This window comes from Pongo pygmaeus, chromosome 22 (genome assembly GCF_028885625.2).
Source record: "Pongo pygmaeus isolate AG05252 chromosome 22, NHGRI_mPonPyg2-v2.0_pri, whole genome shotgun sequence".
Lineage (NCBI taxonomy): Eukaryota > Metazoa > Chordata > Mammalia > Primates > Hominidae > Pongo > Pongo pygmaeus.
Window position 1 is genome coordinate 29,964,779 of NC_072395.2, and position 24,929 is coordinate 29,989,707.

Sequence of the window (24,929 nt, forward strand, 5' to 3'; positions counted from 1 at the left end):
TGGTCTCGATCTCCTGACCTCGTGATCCGCCTGCCTTGGCCTCCCACAGTGCTGGGATTACAGGCGTGAGCCACCGCACCCAGCAAGAGGAGGTATCTTACACTGTGCTCGTGCTGAGTGAGGCGAGATGATGATGGAGACGATGATGGCTGTATTATAGTGTGGGAGTGGGAAGTGGTAAGAAGCTAAAGGTGCTAGAGGGCCTCTAGTCATAAAGGACCTTGAGGGAGAATTAAGGTGTCTGAATCAATGAGGAGCGACCAGAGATTGTCAGACATGTCAGTGACGTCTTTTTTACAAAAGGAGTTATAGGCTGGATGCAGTGACTCATGCCTGTAATTCCAGCATTTTGGGAGGCCGAGGTGGGAGGATTACTTGAGCCCTGGAGTTCAAGACCAGCTTGGGCAACATAACGAGACTGCATCTCCACTGGGAAAATAAAAATAAAAATAAAATTAGTGGGCATGGTGGCACACACCTGTAGTCCCAGCTCCTTGGGAGGCTGAGGCAGGAGAGGATCCCTTGAGCCCAGGGGTTTGAGGCCACAGTGAGCCTTGGTTGTGCCACAGCACTTCAGCCTGGGCAACAGAGTGAGACCCTGTTTCAAAAAAATAGATAAATAAAAGCAATTATATAGAGAACACTCTGGGTGAAGTATGGAGAACAAGTTAGAATGAGAAAGTGTGGATGCAGGGAAGCCAGTTAGCAAGCTACATCCAGGCCACGTGAAAGATAATAGTGGCCTGGATATAGGTAAAAATGGTTGGATTTGGAATGTATTAAAGAGGCAGAATTAATAGGACATAGTATGCTTTGAATGAGTTAACATCGATACCCTGCTGCCTTTCATTTTGTCTCCAGGTTTGTGCAGATGACTGGTGATGCAGCTATTTCTTGCATCTGTGATCTTATGCAGGGATTGATTGCCAGAAGTGTTGGTGGTAGGGTCATGTCACTGAGATAAGGAGCTCAAAGGAGAAATTTAGCATTGTGCTGGGGAAACAAACAGTTTGAACAAACATCATCTCAGCTTGCTGCCACTGGTCCCCCTGCCTCCAAATCAAGTATGTGGGTTGAATTATAAAATTACCCTCATATTTTCTTGTGTTATTAGAAGTCTTCCAGCCCAGCTTTAAAACTGTCACTGGTTTGTGCTTTCCTTATTTTAGATTCTCAGGGGATCTACAAGGATATCCCTATTACCTAAAGAGACTTCTTCCTGCTCTTGAATTTTCTTGTTTCATATCCTCATTTTTCTTATTTCAGTGCCTTTATGATCTTTCACTTCCCTCTTCTCCTTCCACATTAGTCTGGATTAAGTAACTGGTGTTATTCAACATTTACTTGGATTTTGCATAAGAAGCAGTTCTTTGATGTCATTGTCTGTAATGCCTGTTCCACAGGTTTTGTAAGGATCAAATGAAATAATCAAAGCCCTTTGCATGATGCTTGACTTACAGGTAAGCAATAAATTTAAATTCCTGTGCACTTCTATATATTAATGTACATAATTTTTTTTTCTCCTGAGAAGGACCATCCAGGCAGTTCCCTCGTGTCTTTATTGGCTGTGGATTGAAAAGTACATTTTTCCATCATTTTGCGAATTCCCAATATGTTTAAATCTTCTTGAGAATTTCTGCTGAATTCATTAACTTCATGTCCAGTTGAACAGTATACCCTGTGCATGATGAGAAACTTCGTTGCTCTGTATGCAGTCTGTATTAGTGTGCTCAGGCTGCCATAACAAAATGCCATAGACAAAATACCAGTACAAAATACCATAGATGCCTTAAACAATAGAAACTTGGTTTTTCACAGCTGTGGAGTCTGGGCAGTCCAAGATTAAGATGCCAGCAAGTTTGGTTTCTGGTGAGGGCCCTCTTCCTGGCTGGTAGACAGCTGCTGTCTCCCTTTGTCCTCACGTGGCAGAGAGAGTGCTCTGGTGTTTCCTTCTCTTAAGCAGGGTCAGTTCCATCTGTTCTGGGCTCTATGCTATGGCCTCATTTAATCTTAATCACTTCCTTAAAAGCCCTACCTCTAATACGGTCACATAGGAGGTTAGGGATTCAACATATGAATTTTGGGGGGGACATGATTTGCTCTACCACCGTCCCCCAAAAGTATTTTTATTCTATTAATATATTTATTAGTATACATTATTATATGTTTAATGTTATGTTCCTTTTGAAAGACCTAATTTGATTCGATGATTGTATACGCTGTTGGGTGAATGGAACCAAAGCTGAAGGTGGCAATATTTAGTCATACTTCTATTTATATGAGTGAAAGTCAGCGTTACTCCCCAGAAGCAATTTTAGTAGCATCTTTTTCCTGGAGGGGACTGGTTCTACCTGATCTGTTTGTCCTTGCTCTTTGTCTGAGGTAGATGAGCTTGAATTTCTTACTCTGATTTTCCTGCCTGTTGTTGGACATTTAGGTTGTTTTCAGATGTTTTTCTGTTTCAGAGAGCATCAGTGAGTAATATCCTTGTACATATGAGCTGTTCAGTTATCAGAGTTCAGCTGCAGTTCCTAAAAGTGGGTTAGCACACTGACATTTCACACGTCTTCTACTCTGTTGACAGTAGGTTGTACTGATTTACTTTCTGTGTTGCCACAGTTTCCAACACTTTTGCCAAGATTGGCCTTACTGAATTTTTTTAATCAATTTTATATTTGAAATATGTTACATTATTCTAATATATATTTATTTAATTATAAATATGGTTGTGTGCTCTCTTGTTAATCTTCTTTAAAAATAGATTTTATTTTATACAGCAGTTTTAGATTTACAGCAAAATCGAGCAGAAAGTACAGAGTTCCCCTGTATCCCCTTCCCCCAAGCACCACCATCTCCCTCGCTTGTCAGCACGCCCCCCACCAGAGTGTACCTTGTTAGGATTGATGAACCCGTACTGACATAACGTTACCACCTAGAGTCCATAGTTTACATCGGGGTTCACTCTTGGTTTTGTACATTCTACGGGTTTGGACAAATGGATGACATGCAGCCACCAGTATAGTATTACACAGAAGCATTTCCCTGCCCTAAAAATCCTATGTTCCGGCCGGGCGCAGTGGCTCACGCCTGTAATCCCAGCACTTTGGAAGGCCGAGGCGGGCGGATCATGAGGTCAGGAGATTGAGACCATCCTGGCTAACACGGTGAAACCCCGTCTCTATTAAAAATACAAAAAAAAATTTAGCTGGGTGTCGTGGCGGGCACCTGTAGTCCCAGCTACCCAGGAGGCTGAGACAGGAGAAATGATGTGAACCTGGGAGGCTGAGCTTGCAGTGAGCCGAGATCGCGCCACTGCACTTCAGCCTGGGCGACAGAGCAAGACTCCGTCTCAAAAAAAAAAAAAAGTCCTATGTTCCACCTATTCTCCTCTTCCCTCTTTCCCCTGCATCCATTGATTTTTTTTTTTTTTTTTTTTTTTTACTCTCTGTAGTTTTGCCTTTTCCAGAATGTCATATAGTTGTAATCATACAGTGGCTTTTTTCACTTAGTAATATGCATTTGTGTTTAAGTTTACTCCATGTCTTTTCATGGCTAGAGTATGCATTTTTGACTTGGTATGCAATACTACAGAAGTAATACTATGTTCTTTTCTAATCAGGAGGTACATAATGTCCATTTGTTCTAGTGAAGGTAAATTTGATCGTTTGATTAAGGTGATGTATACCAGATTTCTTCACTGTAAAGTTGCTACTTTTTCCTCTGTAATTAAAGTGTTTTGTGGGAAGATACTTTGACATTATGTAACAAATGCTGTTTCTCATCATACCTTTCAGCACCAATTTTCAATATTTTGCCTGAAACAATTATTACTCTGTTTTTGCCAAATGGTGATTTTCTAATAAGATTTTTAGTATAGTTAAATTTTTGTCTTCTTCCATAGCTTTTGTGTTTTTCTCTTCTACTTTTCTCTAAGGCTTTCCTCACTCAAAACATTATTAAAAATTCTCATGTTTACTTCTCTTTTTAAAAAACTAATGATAACATTTCGTGAGCACTTTCTAATGTTTATGATTTTAAGGTTGCCAGAAGGAAAAGATCACTGAAGACCATCTAGGTTAACAAACAGCTTAAATTTGAAAAAGCAAATGAAAGAAGCCAACGCATGTTATCAGTTCATAACATTACCTCCCTTCTAGAAGAACAGCTTCTTCCATTCTCTCCAGTTTGCTTCCAATCTTATAGTGGAACCAGATCTTCTAAGGCCTTAGTAGGAGATGACATCAAGGGCTAAAAAAATACTCTTTGATGAACTCATGTCACTTCGATGCTCAGATATAAGTCAGACTGTGCAGAAGAGAAGCTCTAAAGATCCAAGTGATTTAGAAACTGGAGATAAGAAAAGCAAGCAGAAAACTGGGAAATGTTATTTCAGTCACTGCTAATATGGGTTGTGGTTCTGTCTGTTTATTTATATAATATGATCTAGTGCTGTGCACTTATTAACTGGACTGCAAATACTTGCAGCTTAATAATGTGCCGCATATTTTATCACATCCTGAATATAAATTTGAATAAAATTGTAAGAAGATTTGATATTTGATTTACCTTTTAAACCGTGTTTCAACCTGCAAGTAGTTTGCAAGTTAAATTGTTAATCTACTTGCTGCATAAATAAAATTGGGCAGTATTAGGAAAAATGCCCAGGGCCGCTGCGTGAGACCAAGTGTCTGTCTTTTGTCTTATATAATTTGTGTCTGTTGCATACTTCAGCACTTGAAAAACTATGCCTCTGAAAAGAGGCCCTTCAGTGTTGCTAGGAAACCCAGGAACTGCTTTATATGATCTCAAGATTTTAATTCATTTCTAGTGCAACACAATGAAGAGGAATTGAAGGCTTTAACCATTTTTTGAAAGAAAAACAACAAAAAAATCTAAAAGTCATTAAAAAATCATTTTAAAATACCATAAGCAGCATACTCATTTTAAAAAATCTCAGAATAAAGCAGAAATGGACAGTCGTCTTCCTTAAAATCCTAATTCTCAAAAGTAATTGCTGTTAACAATTTGACATATATCTTTTCAGATTATTTTGTTACACATATATAACTTTTAAGGCAGTTTTTTAAAATTAATTTTTATGTATCAAACAAGAAAGAAAGATAATATAAAAACTAAGTTGTATTTTACTTTGATCACTTTGTGTAGTGTAAGTACTGAGAGCATGAATTTGGGGGATTTCAACTTTTACAAATGTAGGTGTCTAATTGAAGTTATTTAATATTTTTATTTGATTTCTACAAAATGAAAACTCTAAAAACACACAGTAACCAGGAAGTTTTTATTGTTATTGATAGCAGTTTTTCATTCTCACTTATATATTCTTAGCTCCATATTTGAACTATTTCTTGATTCGTTTTGGAATGAGATTTTTATTTTTAAGTGTACTTAGATTACTCTTATATTATTTGATGCATGATGTGTTAATAACCAAACTAAATTTCTAAAATTGATCAAATTTATAATTCACTCATTAATTCTTTTCTATTATGTGCAAAGAACTACAGCAGGAGATAGAGGTAGCCACAATTACAATTTCTTTTAGCCCTAATAGAGCTAATGATTTAATAGTAAATCAGAGCATGCATTTTAAAAGTTCGCAAAAATACAAGGTAGCATGGGAAGAATATAAGTTTCTCAACATCTAGGAAGATGTGACAGGCCAGGCACAGTGGCTGAAGCCTGTAATCCCAGCACTTTTGAAGGCAAAGGCAGGAGGATTACTTGAGCCTCAGGAGTTAGAGACCAGCCTGGGTAACATAGTGACACCTCATCTCTTAAAAAAATAAAAAATAGAAGATGTGACACAACTCTGGATGCCACCTAAGTCAGTTTCACCACAAAATTTATAGAGGAAAAAAAATTCCAAGGCAACATATGCTAAGTGCCGAGTAAGTGATGCCGATGGTAGAAAGTAAAGTACAATCAGCATTCACAGAGAAAGAAAGAAAAATCATTGTAGGGTGGAGAGGTAGAAATGCCTTAGTGAATGAGATAGGAATGGAACTGAGTTTATTAGAAATAATAGAGTATATTTAGGTTAAATAGGAACACTTGAGATTATGTACATAAATACCAAATCATATGATTTTAAATAGAAACATGGGCATGAAATGGAGGCCAGAGTAGTTGGACTTTTGGGCTGGATCAGTGGGTTTGGATGACGTCTAATCAATATTTGCTGTATAACAAAACAACTCAAACTCTAGAGGCTTAAAACAAAAATCATATATTCATGATCCTGTGGGTTGCTATTTAGACTAGGCTAGGATGGAAAATTATGGTCTCAACAGTGGGGCTGCAGAGAGCTGGTCTAGACTAAGGCTGAGTGTTCTAGGGTTGGCCAGACACGTCCGTTGTCCCTTCTGTGGTTTGTTCACACAGTGGCCGGTGACCAAGGAGGCAAGAGTGGGTGCAGCAAGGGTTTTTGAGGCCTAACCTCAGAACTACACAGGTCATTCCTGGCACATCCTGTTGGTCAAAGCTGGGTGGGCCTCAGGTTTAAGGGAGCAGGTGCAGATAATTTGAATCCCAATTTAAATTTATTTCAGGAGTGCATTTACATGTGATCGAAAGCTTACGATGGTGCCTAAACATAAATGGTGTTGAATGTAACCAGGATTTTCTTTAATTCTCAGTCTATTGGCTTTGACTTCATTAAAATTTTATTAGAATTGATAGTCTGTGTATATTAAGCTTATTTTAGGACTAATGGAAAGAATCATGCAGTTACTAACTCCTCTTCATTTTGGTTTGTTCTATCAAAATTTATTTGAAAAACAACATCAAGATAGTCACATGGAGAATTAGGACTTTGGATTGATTTACTCCTAATTTTGCTCTAATGTGTTTATTTTTTTGGTGGGAGCAGGGGAAAAGGGAGAGGAAGAGAGAGGCAGGCCCTGTGCACCATACCATATCTTAGTGCTTAGGGCCTCTTCCAGGTCATCGTCCAGCTCTGAAGGTTGTCAGAGTCAGGTAACATAGGTCCAAATAGAGTTGCTCTTCAACAGAAAGTAGTGAAACTTAATGGTTATGCATACTTTAGATGTTTGAATTTATACTCAAGAAAATGTTGGGTAATCACAAGTAAATGATAGATGTGACAAACTAGTGCTATGCATACTTTTATAGTGTGAATAGGAAAAAAAGTTTTATGTGATTGTTCACTTACAGACTAAATTTGCATTTAATTTTTTAATTTTTTGAGACAGCGTCTTGCTTTGTCACGCAGGCTGGAGGGCAGTGGCACGATCTTGGCTCACTGCAGCCTCTACCTCCCCAGTTCAGGCGATCCTCCTGCCTCAGCCTCCTGAGTAGCTGGGATTACAGGTGCACACCACCACACCCAGCTAGGCTAATTTTTGTATTTTTGGTAGAGATGGGGTTTCACCACATTGGTGAAATTAAGTTATGTAATTTTAAGATGTCTTTTATAAAATAAAGTAAATGTGATTATTGGCTTTTTTAGAAGGGAAATAAAAAGGGATGAACAGTAAGAAGTGTCTCAAAAATAATATGAGTCAACTATTTGGTAATTTTTTTTTTTTTTTGAGACAGAGTTTCGCTCTTATTGCAATGTTGGCTCACTGCAACCTCCGCCTCCCAGGTTCAAGCAGTTCTTCTGCCTCAGCCTCCCAAGTAGCTGGGATTACAGTCATGTGCCACCATGCCCAGCCAATTTTGTATTTTTAGTAGAGACGGGGTTTCACCATGTTGGTCAGGCTGATCTTGAACTCCTGACTTCAGATGATTCACCTACCTTGGCCTCCCCAAGTGCTGGGATTACAGGCGTGAGCCACCGTGCCTGGCTGTACATTTTTAAAAGATAAGTAAATTGACAGTGTTCCTTTTCTTTTTGAATTATCCTCATCAAAGCTTATTGCTTAGAAATATTTTTAAGCATTCAATAGAAGGTTATAGAATTAAATCTAATAAAAATTTAAAGAAGCCTTGGCAGAAACTGTGTCACAGTTGATCAGCATATACCCTACTGACAGTGACTTAGTTACCTGTGTGTTTGTGGTGAGCATGAATTAATGTAGCCTTGAATTTGTATGACATGACTGACCGTATTAGTCCATTCTCACACCGCTATAGAGAAATACCTAAAACTGGGTAATTTATAAAGAAAAGAGGTTTAATTGGCTCTGCAGGCTGTACAGAAAGCATGGCTGGGGAGACCTCAGGAAACTTACAATCATGGCAGAAGGCAAAGGGGAGGCAGGCACGTCTTACGTGGCCAGAGCAGAGAAGGGGGAGGTGCTACACACTTTTAAACAACCAGATCTCCTGAGAACTCACTCACTGTCAGCAATGGGGAAATCCACCCCCAAGATCCAGTCACCTCCCACCAGGCCTCTCTTCTAACACTGGGGATTACAGTTCAACATGAGATTTGGGCGGGGTCACAAATCCAAACTATGTCACTCACCTTTCAGAGATTCTAGCCAAATTCAGTTTTAAACATCTGCTTGCATATAGAAACCCTCTACCAGTAGAAACTTATATAATGTCAGGAAGTTCACAGCGTTCCTTAAGGGAATTGTATCAAATAAGATGATACTACTTGTGTCATTCTACTTTTACAAAGGCACAAATTAAAAACTGGGCATCTCTGAGTTTAGACTCCATTCCTCGGGACCCAAACCCCGTCCTGTATCCCTCGCATCAATGTGCTGCTTCTCGATGGCTGCGGGGCACTGTGTGGGCTGTCAGCGTAATAGCAAATGCTTAGTCCCATGTACATTTCTTTCTCTAGATTTTGCCAGAAGTTTGAGTATCACTACTCCTGAAGAGATGATTGAAAAAGCCAAAGGGGAAACTGCCTATCTGCCATGCAAATTTACGCTTAGTCCCGAAGACCAGGGACCGCTGGACATCGAGTGGCTGATATCACCAGCGGATAATCAGAAGGTGGATCAAGTGGTAAGTTTGATATGTCCTTGCTCACTTAGCAGCTGTCTGTGCAACTGTCTGATGTGTCCATCACCTTGCCAGTCACATGGATGGGCTGCAGGGAGCTAGGAAGGAAGCCCCCCAACTTCTCAGGCTTTATGGTCTGGGTGAGGAAGGCAATTGCTCTGGTGGAAATTGAGGACACATGTAATGGAGGGAAATAGATAATGAGTGTGACCTAAGGTTACAGAAGAGGAAAAGATCACTGGAGTTCTTAGAGACACTTCAGGGAAGAAGAGGAACTTATGAAAGTTCTGACAATCTGGATTTGAGGTGGGGAATAGCAGAGGCCTAGGTGGAGCAGGCATGACGTTGAGACAGGAGTGTGTGTCGTGTTAAGAGATGGCACATAACTGTGCTTTGTTAAACGTTAGACAGAATGGAAATTTTTAAGTTTTACCCAAGGATTCTGTCAGCAGTAGAAGTGTCATTAGCTATGGTGTAAAAACTACATAGTATTACAGTCTATTTTCCTTATTTTTTCAAGTTAAATATCCTGTCCAATGAATTTTTTAAAAAACGAAATCAAGTCTTTTTAAATTAATTTTTTTTTACTTTGACTTTAAAACTTCCCAGTGTAAAAATGAAGTCTTTGGAGCAAAAAACAATCTATAAAATATTTAGTCTTAAATTAATAAAATCTTAAAACATTATTTCAGTATTTTTTCTAATCAAAGTAATAAGAGTCTAATGTAGAAAACTTGGAAAGCCAAAAATAGCACAGAGGAGGAAACATGCCTAATAATCTCATCTCCAAATATATGTCATGTTTTACCTTTTCAGTGGTTCCAGAATACTTTATTTAGAATGTTGCATATTGGCTTTGTCTGACACATTTAATTTTTTAAAAAGTTAATAAATTATATTAGATCAGGGAGAGGAAAATGAGTCCAAATATTTAGGTAAATATAGTAATCTATATATTTGGAAGAGAAATTTTGTTTTTACTTCATTTGTTCATGTAAAAGAAGGGGATATTTAAAAGTTACAAGTAACATTCTTCCATATAGTGGCTGAATCAGTGCAGTTAGGTAATTAATATTTTTGGCAAATCCAGTCAGTTTGCCCTTCATGTTTATGTTGAGGAAATAATTAAGGTGCTTTCCCAAGTTGTGAGTGACTAGAGCCACCCCCTCCAAAGATGTAACCTCTGCCCTGATTCTGTTACCAGAACTTCTTTCTGTTTCCCTGAGCAAAATAAATCGGGCCTGACTCATTTTATCTCCTCAGCCTCATTGCCCTGTTCCCTGTCACTCTTACCTCCCCCTTCTCTCCCTTCTCTCTCTCTGGAGGTGCTGGCACCTAGAGTACAGGCTCCTGTCTGAGGTCCTTCAGTTCCCCCTTCCTGTGACAGTGCAGTGCCTGTCCCGCTTTAGAGCCCAGGACTCTGATCCTGTGCATAAGATAGGGGAAGCCTAAGATGCATGTGGAGAGCGTGGGTCTTCAGTGCTTCTGCTGAGTGAAGCTTGTGACCAGGTACATGTAGAGACCAAGAAGCACTGTGCCCTGAGCCACTAGCGTGTCTGTTAATGGGAAGAAGACTCCAAGTCGTCCATGCTGAGTGAGAGGCATGGCTTTGCTGTCTACAGGAGTTGTAAGATAATGTGAAACTGGGACTTGAATCTGAGTGACGGTTTCTGGGTTAAAAACCTAGCTTCTAACCTAAAACACAGTCACATCAGACCAAAAGAAAGAAGGGTTAGGAAGAGATTGATGCAGAAGAGGATGCATACATGGAATTTAAGCTACAGATGTTAACTGAACCCCTATTTTAATATATTTCAGCTAGTAGACAGAATGGTTAAAAACTAGGAATTGGAGGACTGAGCTGGAGAAACTTGCATTCTTATTCCTTGTGTGATGTCTTTAGTCAGCAGTTACTGTAAACAGTGTGCTTGGGCAGTGTTTTATATACTTTAATTGTATATACTTAAGTCTTAAAACAACATAGTAAGGTGAGAATTATTATACATATGGCAAGGAGGAAACAGAGGCCCAGAGATTTTCATGCCCAGAGTAACAAATGCAGTTGGAATTTGAACCCAGGTCCCTCTGACTCTCACAGCTGCTCTATTATCCTTTGCACTGTCCTGTGCTGCCTCCCGTGTTTCATAAACCTGTTTCCTCATGTGTAAAGTAGGAACAGCTATACCTAGCATCTCAGGGTCATTATAAGAATTCAGCAAAATACTGTATTCACAAGCATTCTGTAAGCTTGTAAATGATATTGCAGTGATAATCATATACTGTGCCAAGTTAAATGGATCTGGTCTGCATCTTTGTTGTATGACTTGGCAAAAGCTGATCAGTGAGAGCCACTTCTTTCCTCAGCCTAAATGTCAGTGTGGACAATGCCATCGTCCTTGCAGGGTTGTGAAGGGGAATCAGTGAAGACATGTAAAATTTCATGGTAAATTTCCCATTCCTTAACTAATATTTAGAACATTGTTTTCTGGGAAGACACTAAGCTAGCTTATAAAATAACCAACAGCGGGAATGCATCTTATTTCTCAAGCCCCCCTTTAAAGACTACTAAGGTGTGTGTGGAGCATAACGAGCTATTGGAAGTACAAGAGATTGAACTCTACGACCTTTAGAGTTAGATTCCACAGGCAAATTATGATAAGCCTTTTAATCAAAGGAAATTAATCAAAGGAAGATAAGAGTAGCCAGATTTGTGGAGTAGTCAGTGTTGCTCTTGACAAGTGGGTATGTCAAGAAGATTGAGCAAATAAAGTAATGGCTTGTGTTTACAGAGTAAGTCAGCTGTGGACCCTTCGACGACTACTTTTATTTATTTAGCAAACTGGTATTGAGTGCAACCTAGATGCACACAGCTCATATATAAATAAAAGATCTAGCTGGGTACGGTAGCTCATGCCTGTAGTCCCAGCACTTTGGGAGGCCGAGGCAGGTGGATCACAAGGTCAGGAGTTCGAGACCAACCAGGCCAATGTGGTAAAACCCTGTCTCTACTAAAAATACAAAAATTAGCAGGCGCGGTGGTGGGCACTCGTAGTCCCAGCTCCTCAGGAGGCTGAGGCAGGAGAATCGCTTTAACCCAGGAGGTGGAGGTTGCATTGAGCCAAGATCGCACCACTGCACTCCTGCCTGGGCGATAGAACAAGACTGTCTCAAAAAAAAAAAAAAAAAATCTTTGGTGGATTAGGGTGGGGTCAGTGTGGTTGGGAAGGAGATAATACAGAAGAGAACCCAAGTTCCTCCATTCAAGAAGTTTCTGCAGAATAAACCTGGAAAACAGTGTTCTTAGATGACATTTATTCTGATTATACTGCCCATAATTAGCACTCAGGTAAAAGAAATTAATTGCAGGATACAGGCCGTAGTTGTGTTTCCTGATTATTATTTGAGTTTTGGCATCACTGCTCGTTGGCCCATGGGTCTCATATAACCAGAATGAAGAGATTTCATCAGCAAAAAAGAAAAATTATAAAATGTGTTAAATTAATGTTAGAGATTGTTAGAGATGACTACTACAGTTCTCTTCCAAGAAAATATTCCAAACATGGATTTTATTTTCCCTCTAAAGCATCCAGCCTTTAGTAATTGCCTTCAAAGGCTATGTGTGGTTCAGAAAACTCACTGGATTAGGCACAGGTCTTTGCTTTAGTTACAGAAGATTCATTCAAAGGATTTCTTAACCTGGGTACACATATCTTAAGAGGTTTATTTTATTATTTTATCTGTTAGAGTCTAGAGCCCTCAAGTAACTCCAACTTAGTATTAAGACCAAACAAAGTTATCTTTTTGTTAGATTCCACAGGCAAATTATGATAAGCCTTTTATAGGGGCAAGGGGCAGTAGGTACTTGATTTTGTTACACTTGGTTGGCAAACTACAGCCTCAGAGGCAGTTGAAAAATAGAGTATATAAGAATGAGCAGGCCAGGCACGGTGACTCACACCTATAATCACAGCACTTTGGGAAGCCGAGGCGGGTGGATCCCCTGAGGTCAGAAGTTCGAGACCAGCCTGGCCAACGTGGTGAAATCCCTTGTCTACTAAAAATACAAAAATTAGCTGGCCGTGGTGGCACGTGCCTGAAGTCTCAGCTACTGGGGAGGCAGAGGCGAGAGAATTGCTTGAACCCGGGAGGCAGAGGGAGCCGAGATCTCACCATTGCACTCCAGCCTGGGCCACAGACACAGACTCCGTCTCAAAAAGAAAAGAAAAGGAAAAGAAAAGACAACGAACGAGCAAATCTGTGTTCTTGCCCAATCTTACTAGATTGCTCTCTAGGACAGTATAGGGCTTTACTATTTTATCATGTTGCATCTTGGTTTCCCCATTAAAAATAGAAATCTGGGACTATACCCAAGGATCACATTGATTCCTTTCCATTTTCTCATTCTGTGGTTTGGATAGTTTTAGGTTTCCCCATAATACTGTGTTCTTTTTCTTTTCTGGCGGAGGGTGGGGGGTGGTTCTGTAGCAGCAGGTGTATCCAGGGCTCCTTTAAGAGACAGTTTTTTGTGTGTGTGTTTGTTTTTCCTCCTGTCTAATTTTGGCTTTCTTTTAGATTATTTTATATTCTGGAGACAAAATTTATGATGACTACTATCCAGATCTGAAAGGCCGAGTACATTTTACGAGTAATGATCTCAAATCTGGTGATGCATCAATAAATGTAACGAATTTACAGCTGTCAGATATTGGCACATATCAGTGCAAAGTGAAAAAAGCTCCTGGTGTTGCAAATAAGAAGATTCATCTGGTAGTTCTTGGTAAGTTATTTTTATTTGTGTTAATGGGTTACTGAGTAAGAGAATGATTAGTCATAGTACTGTAGTAGCAGCACTTGTATAAGACAAAGCTTAATTTTTTAGAATAACAATTTTAAACACTTGAAGTACTTCTATGTTGGATAGCATCAAATATAAAACTAGCTTTTGGTTTTGGATAGGAAAAGTAAGAAGTGATCAACTTCTTCGTGAAATACATAAGAGTTTGAAAATAAGTGAACGAGTATTACCGTATGGAGAAAGAACCCTAAGCTAGGAGTTAGGAGATCTAGGGTTTTTGCATTGTCCTCAGAATTTGCCCTGAGAATTATGTAGAACCATGTTTCTATGATGAATAATTTAAGCATTTAGAATGGAGGTGAAGAAATATGGAAGAAGAAATATTGAATTCAAGTAAGGCCATTAGGCATCACATAGTATTTAAGCTTCTTGGCATCACTGTTTTTCATCATTAAAGTGAGGAGATGAGACATTCACTGATATCTTATAGCCCTCTCTATAATAGTTAAGAGGGAGGTAGTGTAAACTGCTTTATAAATTGCCAGACTACAGAGTTTATTATCCTTCTCTAGATTCTGTGATAATGTCTACAAGCACTCTTAATCCCTTCAAATTGAGAAACTGAAAGATAATAGTTCATAAATATACTTCTAAAACCATACTGTGGTAAGCTTTACACAAAATGTACATTGGCTACCATGTAGAAAAACATAGCTGTCTAGCTCTCTATTTAATGACAGTAAATTCCCCTGTCCTCATGTTTTAGGGGACACTTGGGGATTGACTTTCTTAGGAAAAGCTGATGCTAGAATTGTCTAGCATGACTGGAAATAACTGATCAGGGCAGGCCTCCCACATGAACATTTACCTCATTCCTTCTGTTTAGAGAACTGATTAGGGGTGGGGTAGAATATTCTAAAGAATACTCTTTATTTTAATTTTAATTTAATTTTATTTTATTTTATTTGAGATGGAGTCTCACTCTGTTGCCCAGGCTAGAGTGCAGTGGCACAATCTCTGCTCACTACAGCCTCTGCTTCCCAAGTTCAAGTGATTCTCTTGCCTCAGCCTCCCAAGTAGCTGGGATTACAGGCATGCACCACCACGCCTGGCTAATTTTTGTATTTTTAGTAGAAACAGGGTTTCACCAGGCTGGTCTCACTCCTGACCTCAGGTGATCCACCCACCTCGGCCACCCAAAGTGCTGAGATTACAAGAATACTCTTTAGGAGAGCAATGTTCAAGATGACTTGGGCACCCAACACTTAACTACTCCTACAAGTAGACCCAGCACTTAACTATTACTCCTAGAGACTAGGAACAAGAGTGGGGATTTTTGTGTACCTTCATGGCAAATTCATGCATTGTCTTGGTAGATAGAATCTGCTGGCAGCCTCATTGAATGGGGACCTGAAGAGGTCCTGGTGAAAAGCATCATTCTGAATTGCACTAACTAAAAATGTTTCTTCTGGTGTGAAAGTAAGTCAGTCTAAAAAAGGAACCAGGAAAAGGAATATGGTAATGTTGGAAATTTGAATTTTCTGTGTCTTCATTGAGTAAACATGGAGTAACTTTTCTTTGTTATAAATGTATAAGGAAGTGAAAGATTAACACCTGGTCCGAATTCTTTTTTTTTTTTTTTTTTTTTTGAGACTGAGTCTCACTGTCACCCAAGCTGGAGTGCAGTGGCGCCATCTCGGCTCACAGCAACCTCCGCCTCCCGGGTTCAAGCAATTCTCTTGTCTTGCCCTCCCGAGTAGTTGGGACTACAGGCGCCCGCCACCACACCTGGCTGATTTTTTTAATTTTTAGTAGAGACGGGGTTTCACCATGTTAGCCAGGATGGTCTCAATCTCCTGACCTCGTGATCTGCATGCCTTGGCCTCCCAAAGTGCTGGGATTACAGGTGTGAGCCACCGCATCCGGCTGCCTGGTCCGAATTCTTATCACAGACCCAGGAATTCCTGAGATTAACCCTGACTTTACTTTCTTCCAACACTGCTCTCTAGGAAGTATTAAGTTGGAAGATGTATACGGAATATTAACTAATTCATGATATGCGAAGCAGAAGATATTTGATTATCAGAATTATTTATTGTGAAACCCCTGTTTGATGGGACAGGTACACTGGGATTAATGGGGTTGGCACATATTCCCAGAAGAGTTGTGGACAAGCATGTTTGTGTGTTTGTGTATTGTCTGGATCCTGTGGGACCAGGTTCACGGTCACATTTGCAGTTCTCAACTGAAGAGAACATTACAGCAGAACATTTCCCAAAAAGGAACCTGAGTTGGGTGGTAGGGATGGCACATAATGTGGCTCAGTTCACTTATGCCAGGAGCCAGCTGTGACTGCCTGGCAGTAGGAATGGCCTTTTTATATTAAACTTTGAACCCCAGCATGTCCTAAGAATGGGTAAGTGGGAAGCATTGACACAGTTCACCCTGAGTTACTCCTGGGGAGAATTTTATAGCCAAGTCAGCCTTCAGTTCAAACCAAGGAGGGGGAGAGGGGATAAACTGGGGATGAGAGGAGAAAGCAGGGAAGTGATTGCCGAAGAGAAGTAGGGACGACTGGTACTCTGATCTGGATGAGGTGGCGTCAGAGCCAGAGAATTCCTTGTAGCTCTTTCTTCCATGTTTTTAGGTAAGTCATGACTGCTGCTGGGAGAACCACCAGAATTGTATTCTCTTGAAGGTGAAAATTAATTCGATTGAAGCTTATCTGTTAGTTTTACCTGGAAATTCTGCCTGGATTATCTGGGGCAAAAGATAAGATGAAGTGCCCCCTAGTGACCCAACTAAGTGGTGGTCACTGGAGCTCATTTGATTGACTGACAGTGGCTCTGCCTAATGCTTTGGTTCTTTTGTGGGAAATCTGAAGTAGTTGCCATCATGGCATTCACAGGGTAATGGCAGTGCATTCATTGAGCTTGTGTGTTATGTGGCCATTAACCCAGAGAGATGATTGATAGTCGTCTGGATGTGAGGGGCAGCATGTTGCTGTAGCTTGCTCCATTGTCGTGCCTGCCTTGTTCTTTCAGACACAGCAAAGCTCGTGTGGATGCAGCTCAGTAAAGAAGCGGAAGTGGGAAATGATAACAAAGAGAACTGATAGAAGGTTACTGTTGTGGCCATATATCACGGGCACCTTCCCCTGGAGCTCTGGAAGGGCCTGTTTATTGAAACCTTTTGATATAAAGAGACAGAGTTGTTTTGAAGAGCAGAACATGCACAGTTAACAATTCCTGGACATGTATGGTATACTCCCGCTGCACCATGCCACCAGATCACAGTGGCAACAGCAAGTGTAGTGGCTGAGTCATCACTGGCCTTAAAGGTCGTAAGGGATTTGCAGACCATTGATACTGGGCACGGCCCCTCACTACTTTTTATTTTAAAATAATTTTTAGTTTTATAGAAAAGTTGCAAAAATACGAGGAAGTTTCTAAGCGTGGACTCATCATCTAATTTCCCCTAATGTTAACATCTTACAAAATCATATTATAATTATCAAAACCAAGAAATTAACATTGATACAATACTATTAACTACATTACAGACCCAATTTGAATTTTACTGTTTTCCGGTAATGTCCTTTTTCTACTAGGATTGCATCTAGAATCCACATTGCATTTATATCTCCTTAATCTCCTCCAGTCACGTCCAGGGGCACATGATGTCATGTCTTATTGCTAATCGTGATCACTTGGTTTAAGTTTTATTTGATGGGCTTCTCCACTCTAGAGTTATTATTTTTCCCTCTATAATTAAAAAATGTCTTGGGGGAGCTACTTCGAGACTATGCAGATATACTGTTTCTTATTTAACTTTTGCCTATTGATTTTAGCATCTATTGATAGATTTTGCCTGGAGTCAGGGTATTTTTGAACCAATAAGAAATTATATTTCTTGGAAGGATGACATCATGATTAAAGTATCCCCTGTCTCATGTAGGGATTTAGAGAGTATTTCCCGTAGCCACTAGCAGGGAAAGATGATGAAGTAATACATGTATGGAGCAGAGCATTACTAAATTGGTGGGATACCATGTCCAGCTACAACTTGATGGTCACATACCCTTATCTGAGAAGGACTATTGTTTGTGTTAGTGATCATGGAGGCAGATGTTCTGAGGACAGTGGCCAGTATGTGGGAAGTCCAGACCAAAGAAACATTTAGGAGACAAGACTTTATTCGTGCTCTCTTTGTGGTTTTCTTCTGTTCCAGCAGAGTATCATGGGTTAAGAATTAATCTTCCTCGTAGTATAATGGTTGGATGTTGGCATGTAAAAGACTTGTACTTTCTCTTCCCAGTGGAAAGCAGGTGGGCCGCTCCAAAGTGTCATTCAGAAACCTGTGTTGGTAGAATCTTGTTTTATTGTGAACGGGTTGTAGTGAGGCCCTGAATTTCCTAGCAGCAATTTTAAATAACTATCCGTTATTAGATATATTTAGATTGCTGGTTATATGGGAGAAAATGGATATAGAAAGGAGGAGCATTAGAGTTAGAATACCATATTACCCATAGATGTTTGATGCACAAAGCATTGCATCAGTTATTTATTCTAATAAAGGATTTATTGGTAGTTTGAAGAAATGGAAGAGAACAAGGCTCATTTCATTGAAGACTCCCAGGATGAAATAATTTGCAAAACTTATTTAAAAGTCCAATTGATGTAGTCTCCAGAGCACCTGGTCAGATTGAAAAATAAACAGATTTGCTTGGAAAAATCAACAGTGCAGTTAAATATGTGTTGACCCTTATTTTAAAAATGTAAGTAGGAGCAGATGAAGGGGAATACAATTAAATTTGTTAAGGAGTTACTAAGAAGGAATAAGGTCATGGTTGATAACCTTAGTTGAAGATACCCCACTGAATATGATAAATCGTGTTGAGCCAGTTTTGGGAAACAATTTGACAATTTCTTACTGTGTTAAAATATGTACAGTCACCATATGATCCAGCAATTACTAAGACAAAGGAAAGCATACGCCAGTGTTTACATGAGTGTTCAAGCAGCGTTGTTCATAATACTGCAAAACAAAAATGCATTTACCTTTATTCATAGTAGTGAAAGAATAAAAACCCATTCATGACTGAAAAAATGAAAATCAGCTTAAACTAAAAAAGAAAAAAACAGTCTTGACGTTTATCAGCCGGAGGGACAGATACAGATTAAAGTCAGCCACAGAGTTTATAGAAAACATTATATCTCCCAAGGTTATAGAGCAGTAGTAAAGCATAGACTATTGCTGTCTTCTCTAATGTTGCCCCCAGACCCACATTTCTCTACCCATCCTTTACTGGAATAGTCAATTACTAAATGGCCCCACCTCCTCACAGCTCCCACTTCTTGTTTAATCCCCATTTTTCCTAATCTCAGAAACAGCTGATTGAGAGCTGATGGCTACTTCCTTACAACCTCCTGAGAATCCTTCAGCATCCCTGCTCTTGTCCAGTGGCATTCCGTGGTTCCTTGTAATGCCGTCCTCACTGGTCAGTCTGGATTTTGATAGACTACACACTTGCTCCTTGTCAATTTGGCTAACTAGGCTTTGACAGTAGCCCCAAACTGGAAACACAGTATTCATTAACAGGTGACTGGATAAGCAAACTTGGGTTATAGTCCATTGAAATACTAAAATAACTATATATACAATAACATGGCTCAATCTCAGAAATGTTATGCTGAATAAAAGAAGACAAAAAAATACATACTGTAGTATTCTATTCATGTGATTCCAGAAGAGCTAATCTACAGTGGTAGAAATCTGATCAGTGGCTTCCTGGGTCCAGGGTTTTGGAGTCACATCTACTGTAACCAGCATGAGGGAACTTTCTTGGGAGAGGGTTGGAGTGGTGCTTAATGGATATAGACACATTTATTAAAAGTAATCAGCCCACGTGATTAACATGTTAACTTTATTGTGTGAATATTATACCTTATTAAAATTCAGCAGAAGAGTATGCAATGCCAAGATGTTAATCCAGGATTGGGGTGAGTTGCAGGTAATGGAGTTAGTAGCTGTTCTAAACAGTTAACCAGAAACACCTGGAATATAACCTCAGATTTCCTTTTTTTTAATTAAATATTCTTTTTTACACATGAATTTCCAGGCTGTGAATATCTTTTTGATTCAGGGTCTGGTTCTGTCACCTAGGCTGGAGTGCAGTGACATGATCAAAGCTTCACTGCAGCCTCAAAATCCTGGTCTCAAGCCATCCTCCTACCCCAGCCTCCCAAGTAGCTACGACCACAGGCACACATCACCACACCCAGCTAATTTTTCGAAGTTTTTATAATGACAGAGTCTCGCTATGTTACCCAGGCTGGTCTCAAACCCCTGACCTCAAGTGATCCCGCCACGGCCTTGGCCTCCCAAAGTGCTGAGATTACACTATGCCCAGCCCAGGTTTTCTTTTTTGTAGCCTGCTCTTTGGATGGATTTGAGTTGATGTAAATGCAGAATGCTGGTTGTTCCTTGCTACACTAAGTGTTGTTAGTATTGTTGATGATAAACTGCCTGATTGTCAGGCTTATGACACCTAGAGGGATGTGACTTAGTACATACTGCCAGAGGGCTACGTGTCAAGCATGGGGAAGAATAGCTAAGGAATGGAAGGGAGAGCTTCCTTGACTCTCAAGTGGTCTTGCTGAAAAAAGCAAGTGTATCATTCTTGCTTTTTTTCAGGTGTGCCCCATGAAATGGACAGGCACCGAGCTATGCCTGAGATATTGCCATATCTACTAATGCAGTGGCTGCTTGTCTGAGCTTATTCTTTGCTGTTTTGTGTCAGATAAAGCTGAATAAACTGATGTTGATCACTTACTGTGGTCTTTCATTGTTTTGTGAATTCTGAACCCAGAACCAACTGATAATGAGTCAGTGGTTGTGTACAATGCTGTATTCATAAAAGTAAGTTCCATCCTCGTATGTAAATTTATAATTTGTTTTCTTTTTCAGTTAAGCCTTCAGGTGCAAGATGTTACGTTGATGGATCAGAAGAAATTGGAAGTGACTTTAAACTAAAATGTGAACCAAAAGAAGGTTCACTTCCATTACAGTATGAGTGGCAAAAATTGTCTGACTCACAGAAAATGCCCACTTTGTGGTTAGCAGGTACTGCTGATAATAGTATTTGTACCATATGCCATTGATTTGGACTAAGATCTAGTAGGGGTGTGTGTGTGATTTGAGATAGGGATTTGCTGTGTCACCCAGGCTCACTGCAATCACGGCTCAGTGAAGCTTCAACCTCCTAGGCTCAAGTCATCCTCCCACCTCAGCCTCCCAAGTAGCTGGAACTACAGGTGCATGCCATTGCACCCTGCTAATTAAAAAAAAAAAAAAAAATTTGTAGAGACAGGATCTCCCTGCGTTGCCTGTGCTGGTCTCAAACTCCTGGGCTCAAGGAGTCCTCTTTCCTTGGCCTCCCAAAGTGCTGGGATTACAGGCATGAGCCCAGGCATGTGCCCAGCCTGCTTATATATTGTAGATTCCCAAATGCTTTCTTTCCCTTTTCTACATAGAATAATCAGGATTTCCATGGGAATTATTCAGTGTTTTATAATATCAATTTAGTGTCATATATTATAAATGAAGAGCTATTCTATTATTTCTTTTTTTTAGGGTATTAGTTACTTTGGTATTTTTTTTTGTTTTTTTGTTTTTTTTCCGATACAAGGGGTCTCGCTCTGTCACCCAGACTGGGCGTGCAGTGGTAGCATCTCGGCTCCCTGCAGTCTTTACCTCCCAGGCTCAAGTGAGCCTCCCACTTCAGCCTCCCGAGTAGCTGAGACTACAGGCATGTGTCACCACACCCTGCTAATTTTTGTATTTTTTGTAGAGATGGAGTTTCTGCATGTTGCCCACACTGGTCTCAAACTCCTGGGCTCAAGCTCTCCACCCACCTCAGCCTCCCACAGTATAGGTGTGAGCCATTGCGCCTGGCCAATTTTTTTTTTTTTAATTGATGAAACATGTTCATGATTATAACTTAGATAGTGGCTAAAGTATAATAAGAGTTGGATCTTTAGTGTTTTGCCTAGATTGAAAATATAGTAATTTACCCATGGTGTGTCTAAAAATTAAAAGAAAACCTGTGTGACACTAACTAGAAAGTTACAAATTGTCCAAATCTGCTCACCTATGTGTTATAATTGACTTCTTAGTTCAAACTGATGACCAGGCTCCACCCCGCCATCCACTGTATCCTGGTCTTTAGTAGGTTTTCTCTCTGCCTCTCTTTTTTTCAAACTAAGAGACCAATCTGGGAGTCCTCTTCTGACTTCCTTTTGTATGTTTCTTCCATCTAGGGAGGAATAAAATAGGTTTTGTATATTTTCCTGCTGCATGAAAGATCCTTTGTGGAATGCAGTAGTGTTTATAGTCTGATATGCCCCAAAATGGGTTTGCAGCAGCTACACAGTGGACCAACACCCCTGCTCCAGCTGAGGCTGTGTGGTGCAGGGGATCATGGTTACTTTCACCTTGATACACGTGAACTGGAAGCATGATTGAATTCTGGAAACATCTGTGTGGCTCAATGCCAGTTTGCTTGCATCCACTCTTGGTCTGTCTTGCTTTTAACTGGATTGTTAAATTTGGAGAGGGCTATGTTTACTAACACCTGATAACAATACATACTATAAAAATGAGTTTGTTTTCTTTTTCCTCCTTCCATAGAAATGACTTCATCTGTTATATCTGTAAAAAATGCCTCTTCAGAGTACTCTGGGACATACAGCTGTACAGTCAGAAACAGAGTGGGCTCTGATCAGTGCCTGTTGCGTCTAAACGTTGTCCCTCGTAAGTATCTTCTTTCTGTTGGTGATTTTGTTTCTGTTATCTTTATACCACCTCCTTTAGTTCAGTCAGCAAGTGTGTATTAAGGGCAAAGGGACACTGACTTTGATCAGAACACTGTGGTTTGATTATTAGCTTTTCTAGAAAAATATATTTTATTAAAAAAACTTCGTAATGGCAATGATATATTAAGAAGGTAAGAGTTGTCAAATCAACCCTTGTACCATATTTAGCTATTATAAGTATGAGTAGCTTAGAACATTCTTATATGTTAACCAAGATAGCGTTGAATATTAAAATCTTTCAGACAGGTTTTATCATTTTAATGCTTGAAATAGATTATACAGTTCAAAGACAGTTCTTTTTATGAATTTTTCCCCCAGATCAAAAAGACTAAATAATTTGTCTCTTAAAGTTAATACATGTGATGAAATCAATCTCAAAATGTATAGCCTACCTTCAATATCTATACATGTATATATATATTTTTTTACTATTAATTCTTCTTATTTTAGCTTCAAATAAAGCTGGACTAATTGCAGGAGCCATTATAGGAACTTTGCTTGCTCTGGCGCTCATTGGTCTTATCATCTTTTGCTGTCGTAAAAAGCGCAGAGAAGAAAAATACGAAAAGGAAGTTCATCACGATATCAGGTAATTAAGTGAGACAGGAGTTGACTGATGTATACCAAATATATGTCATGTCTCTAAAGCATTAGTTCTCTTATTAACCACCCGAAGCATCTTTCTTAGGAGAATGGATGAAAGCTTTGGCCCCCTTCTTCTCAATACATTTGAAAGCATTTACTTCTAACTGCAAGTGCAGAGCTCCAACCACCATTCATTGTACCCCGCTCCCCAACCTTCTCGTACCCCATTTTAAGAACCACTGCGAAATGATTATCTCAAGGCTGCCTGCTTCTTGAGAAGAATCCCTGCCTGCAGTGGTAGGGATGAAGTGGATATTGAGGTTTGAAAAAAAAACTGACCTGATTGTATCAAGTAATCTGGAAGTTTGTAGAACAATTGGTAGTATAATTTTTATTTTCCTTAAATATTCTAAATCAGTAGGTCTTAACGAGAAGTGTGCATATTAGATAATAGAATTTTAGAAAGTAATAACACATGACTTCACACCCTAGAAATTGACATTTGGCAGGTCTAGGGTGGGGGTCTGGACACTTGTACAGGCACACTTCAAAGTTATCGCACACTGCAATAAATCGCATGAATTTTTTTGTTTTTCCAGTGCATAAAAGGTTATGTTTATACTATATTGTAGTCTAAAATGTGCAGTAGCATTATGTGTAAAAAAACAGTGTAGATACCCCAATTAAAAAAATACTTTATTGCTAAAAAATGCTAATGATTATATGAGCCTTCAGTGAGTCTTAATCTCTCTGCTGGTGGAAGGTCGTGCCTCAGTGTTGATGAATGGTGGCTGATCAGGATGGTAGTTGCTGAAGGTTGCAGTGGCTATGGCAATTTCTTTCTTTGGTTGCTGGGTTTTTTGTTGTTTGTTTTCTGAGACAAGGTCTCGCTCTCTGTTGCCCAGGCTGGAGTGGAGTGGTGCAGTTATGGCCCACTGCAGCCTCTGCCCCCTGGGTTCAAGTGATCCTCCCACCTCAGCTTCCCAAGTATCTGGGACTACAGGCATGAGCCACCACACCTGACTAATTCTCATATTTTTTTGTAGAGATGGGGTTTCACCATGTTGCCAAGGCTGGTCTCGAACTCCTGGGCTGCATTAGCTCCTGCCAAGATGTCAACCTGTCCTTTAAAGCTTTGAAGCCAGGCACTGACATCTTTAGCCATTAAAGGCCTAGATGGTGTCTTCTTCCAGTAGAAGTCTGTTTTGTCTCTATTGAAAATCTGTTACTTAGTGTAGTTACCTTCATCAACGATCTTTTAACTAGATCTTCTGGATAACTTTCTGTAGCTTCTTCATCAGCACTTTGTTGCTTCACTTTGTATTTTTATGTTATGGAAACAGCCATTTTCCCTAAACTCATTAACCAGCCTCTGTTAACTTCCAACTTTTCTTCTGCAGCTGCTTTAGCTCTCTCAGCCTTGATAGAATTGAATAGAATAGAGTTAGGGTCTTGCTCTGGATTGGGCTTTGGTGTAAGGGAATGTTGTGACTATTTTGATCCTCTATCCAGACCACTAAATTTTCTCCATATCAGCAATAAGACTGCTTCACTTTCTTATCAGTCACGTGTTCACTGGAGTAACACTTTGACTTCACTTTAAGAACTTTTTCTTTGCATTTACAATTTTGTTTGGCTGTTTGGTGCAAGATACTAGCTTTCAACCACTCTTGGTTTTCAACATGCTGTCCTCACTAAGGTTAATTATTTCTGGGTTTTGATTTAAAGAG

At 39.7% G+C, this 24,929-nt stretch overlaps 1 protein-coding gene across 2 annotated transcripts in view; it reads left to right on the top strand.

Annotated features, from left to right (window-relative positions):
• CXADR (CXADR Ig-like cell adhesion molecule) overlaps positions 1–24,929 on the top strand; it is an 81,237-nt gene that overhangs the window by 25,214 nt on the left and 31,094 nt on the right. For both annotated transcript variants that reach the window (XM_054468595.2, XM_054468596.2), the window contains exons 2-6: positions 8,780–8,946; positions 13,516–13,720; positions 20,708–20,863; positions 22,430–22,552; positions 23,065–23,203. In XM_054468595.2, coding sequence (XP_054324570.1) covers positions 8,780–8,946; positions 13,516–13,720; positions 20,708–20,863; positions 22,430–22,552; positions 23,065–23,203 — 790 coding nt within the window. The remainder of the gene's footprint in view (positions 1–8,779; positions 8,947–13,515; positions 13,721–20,707; positions 20,864–22,429; positions 22,553–23,064; positions 23,204–24,929) is intronic.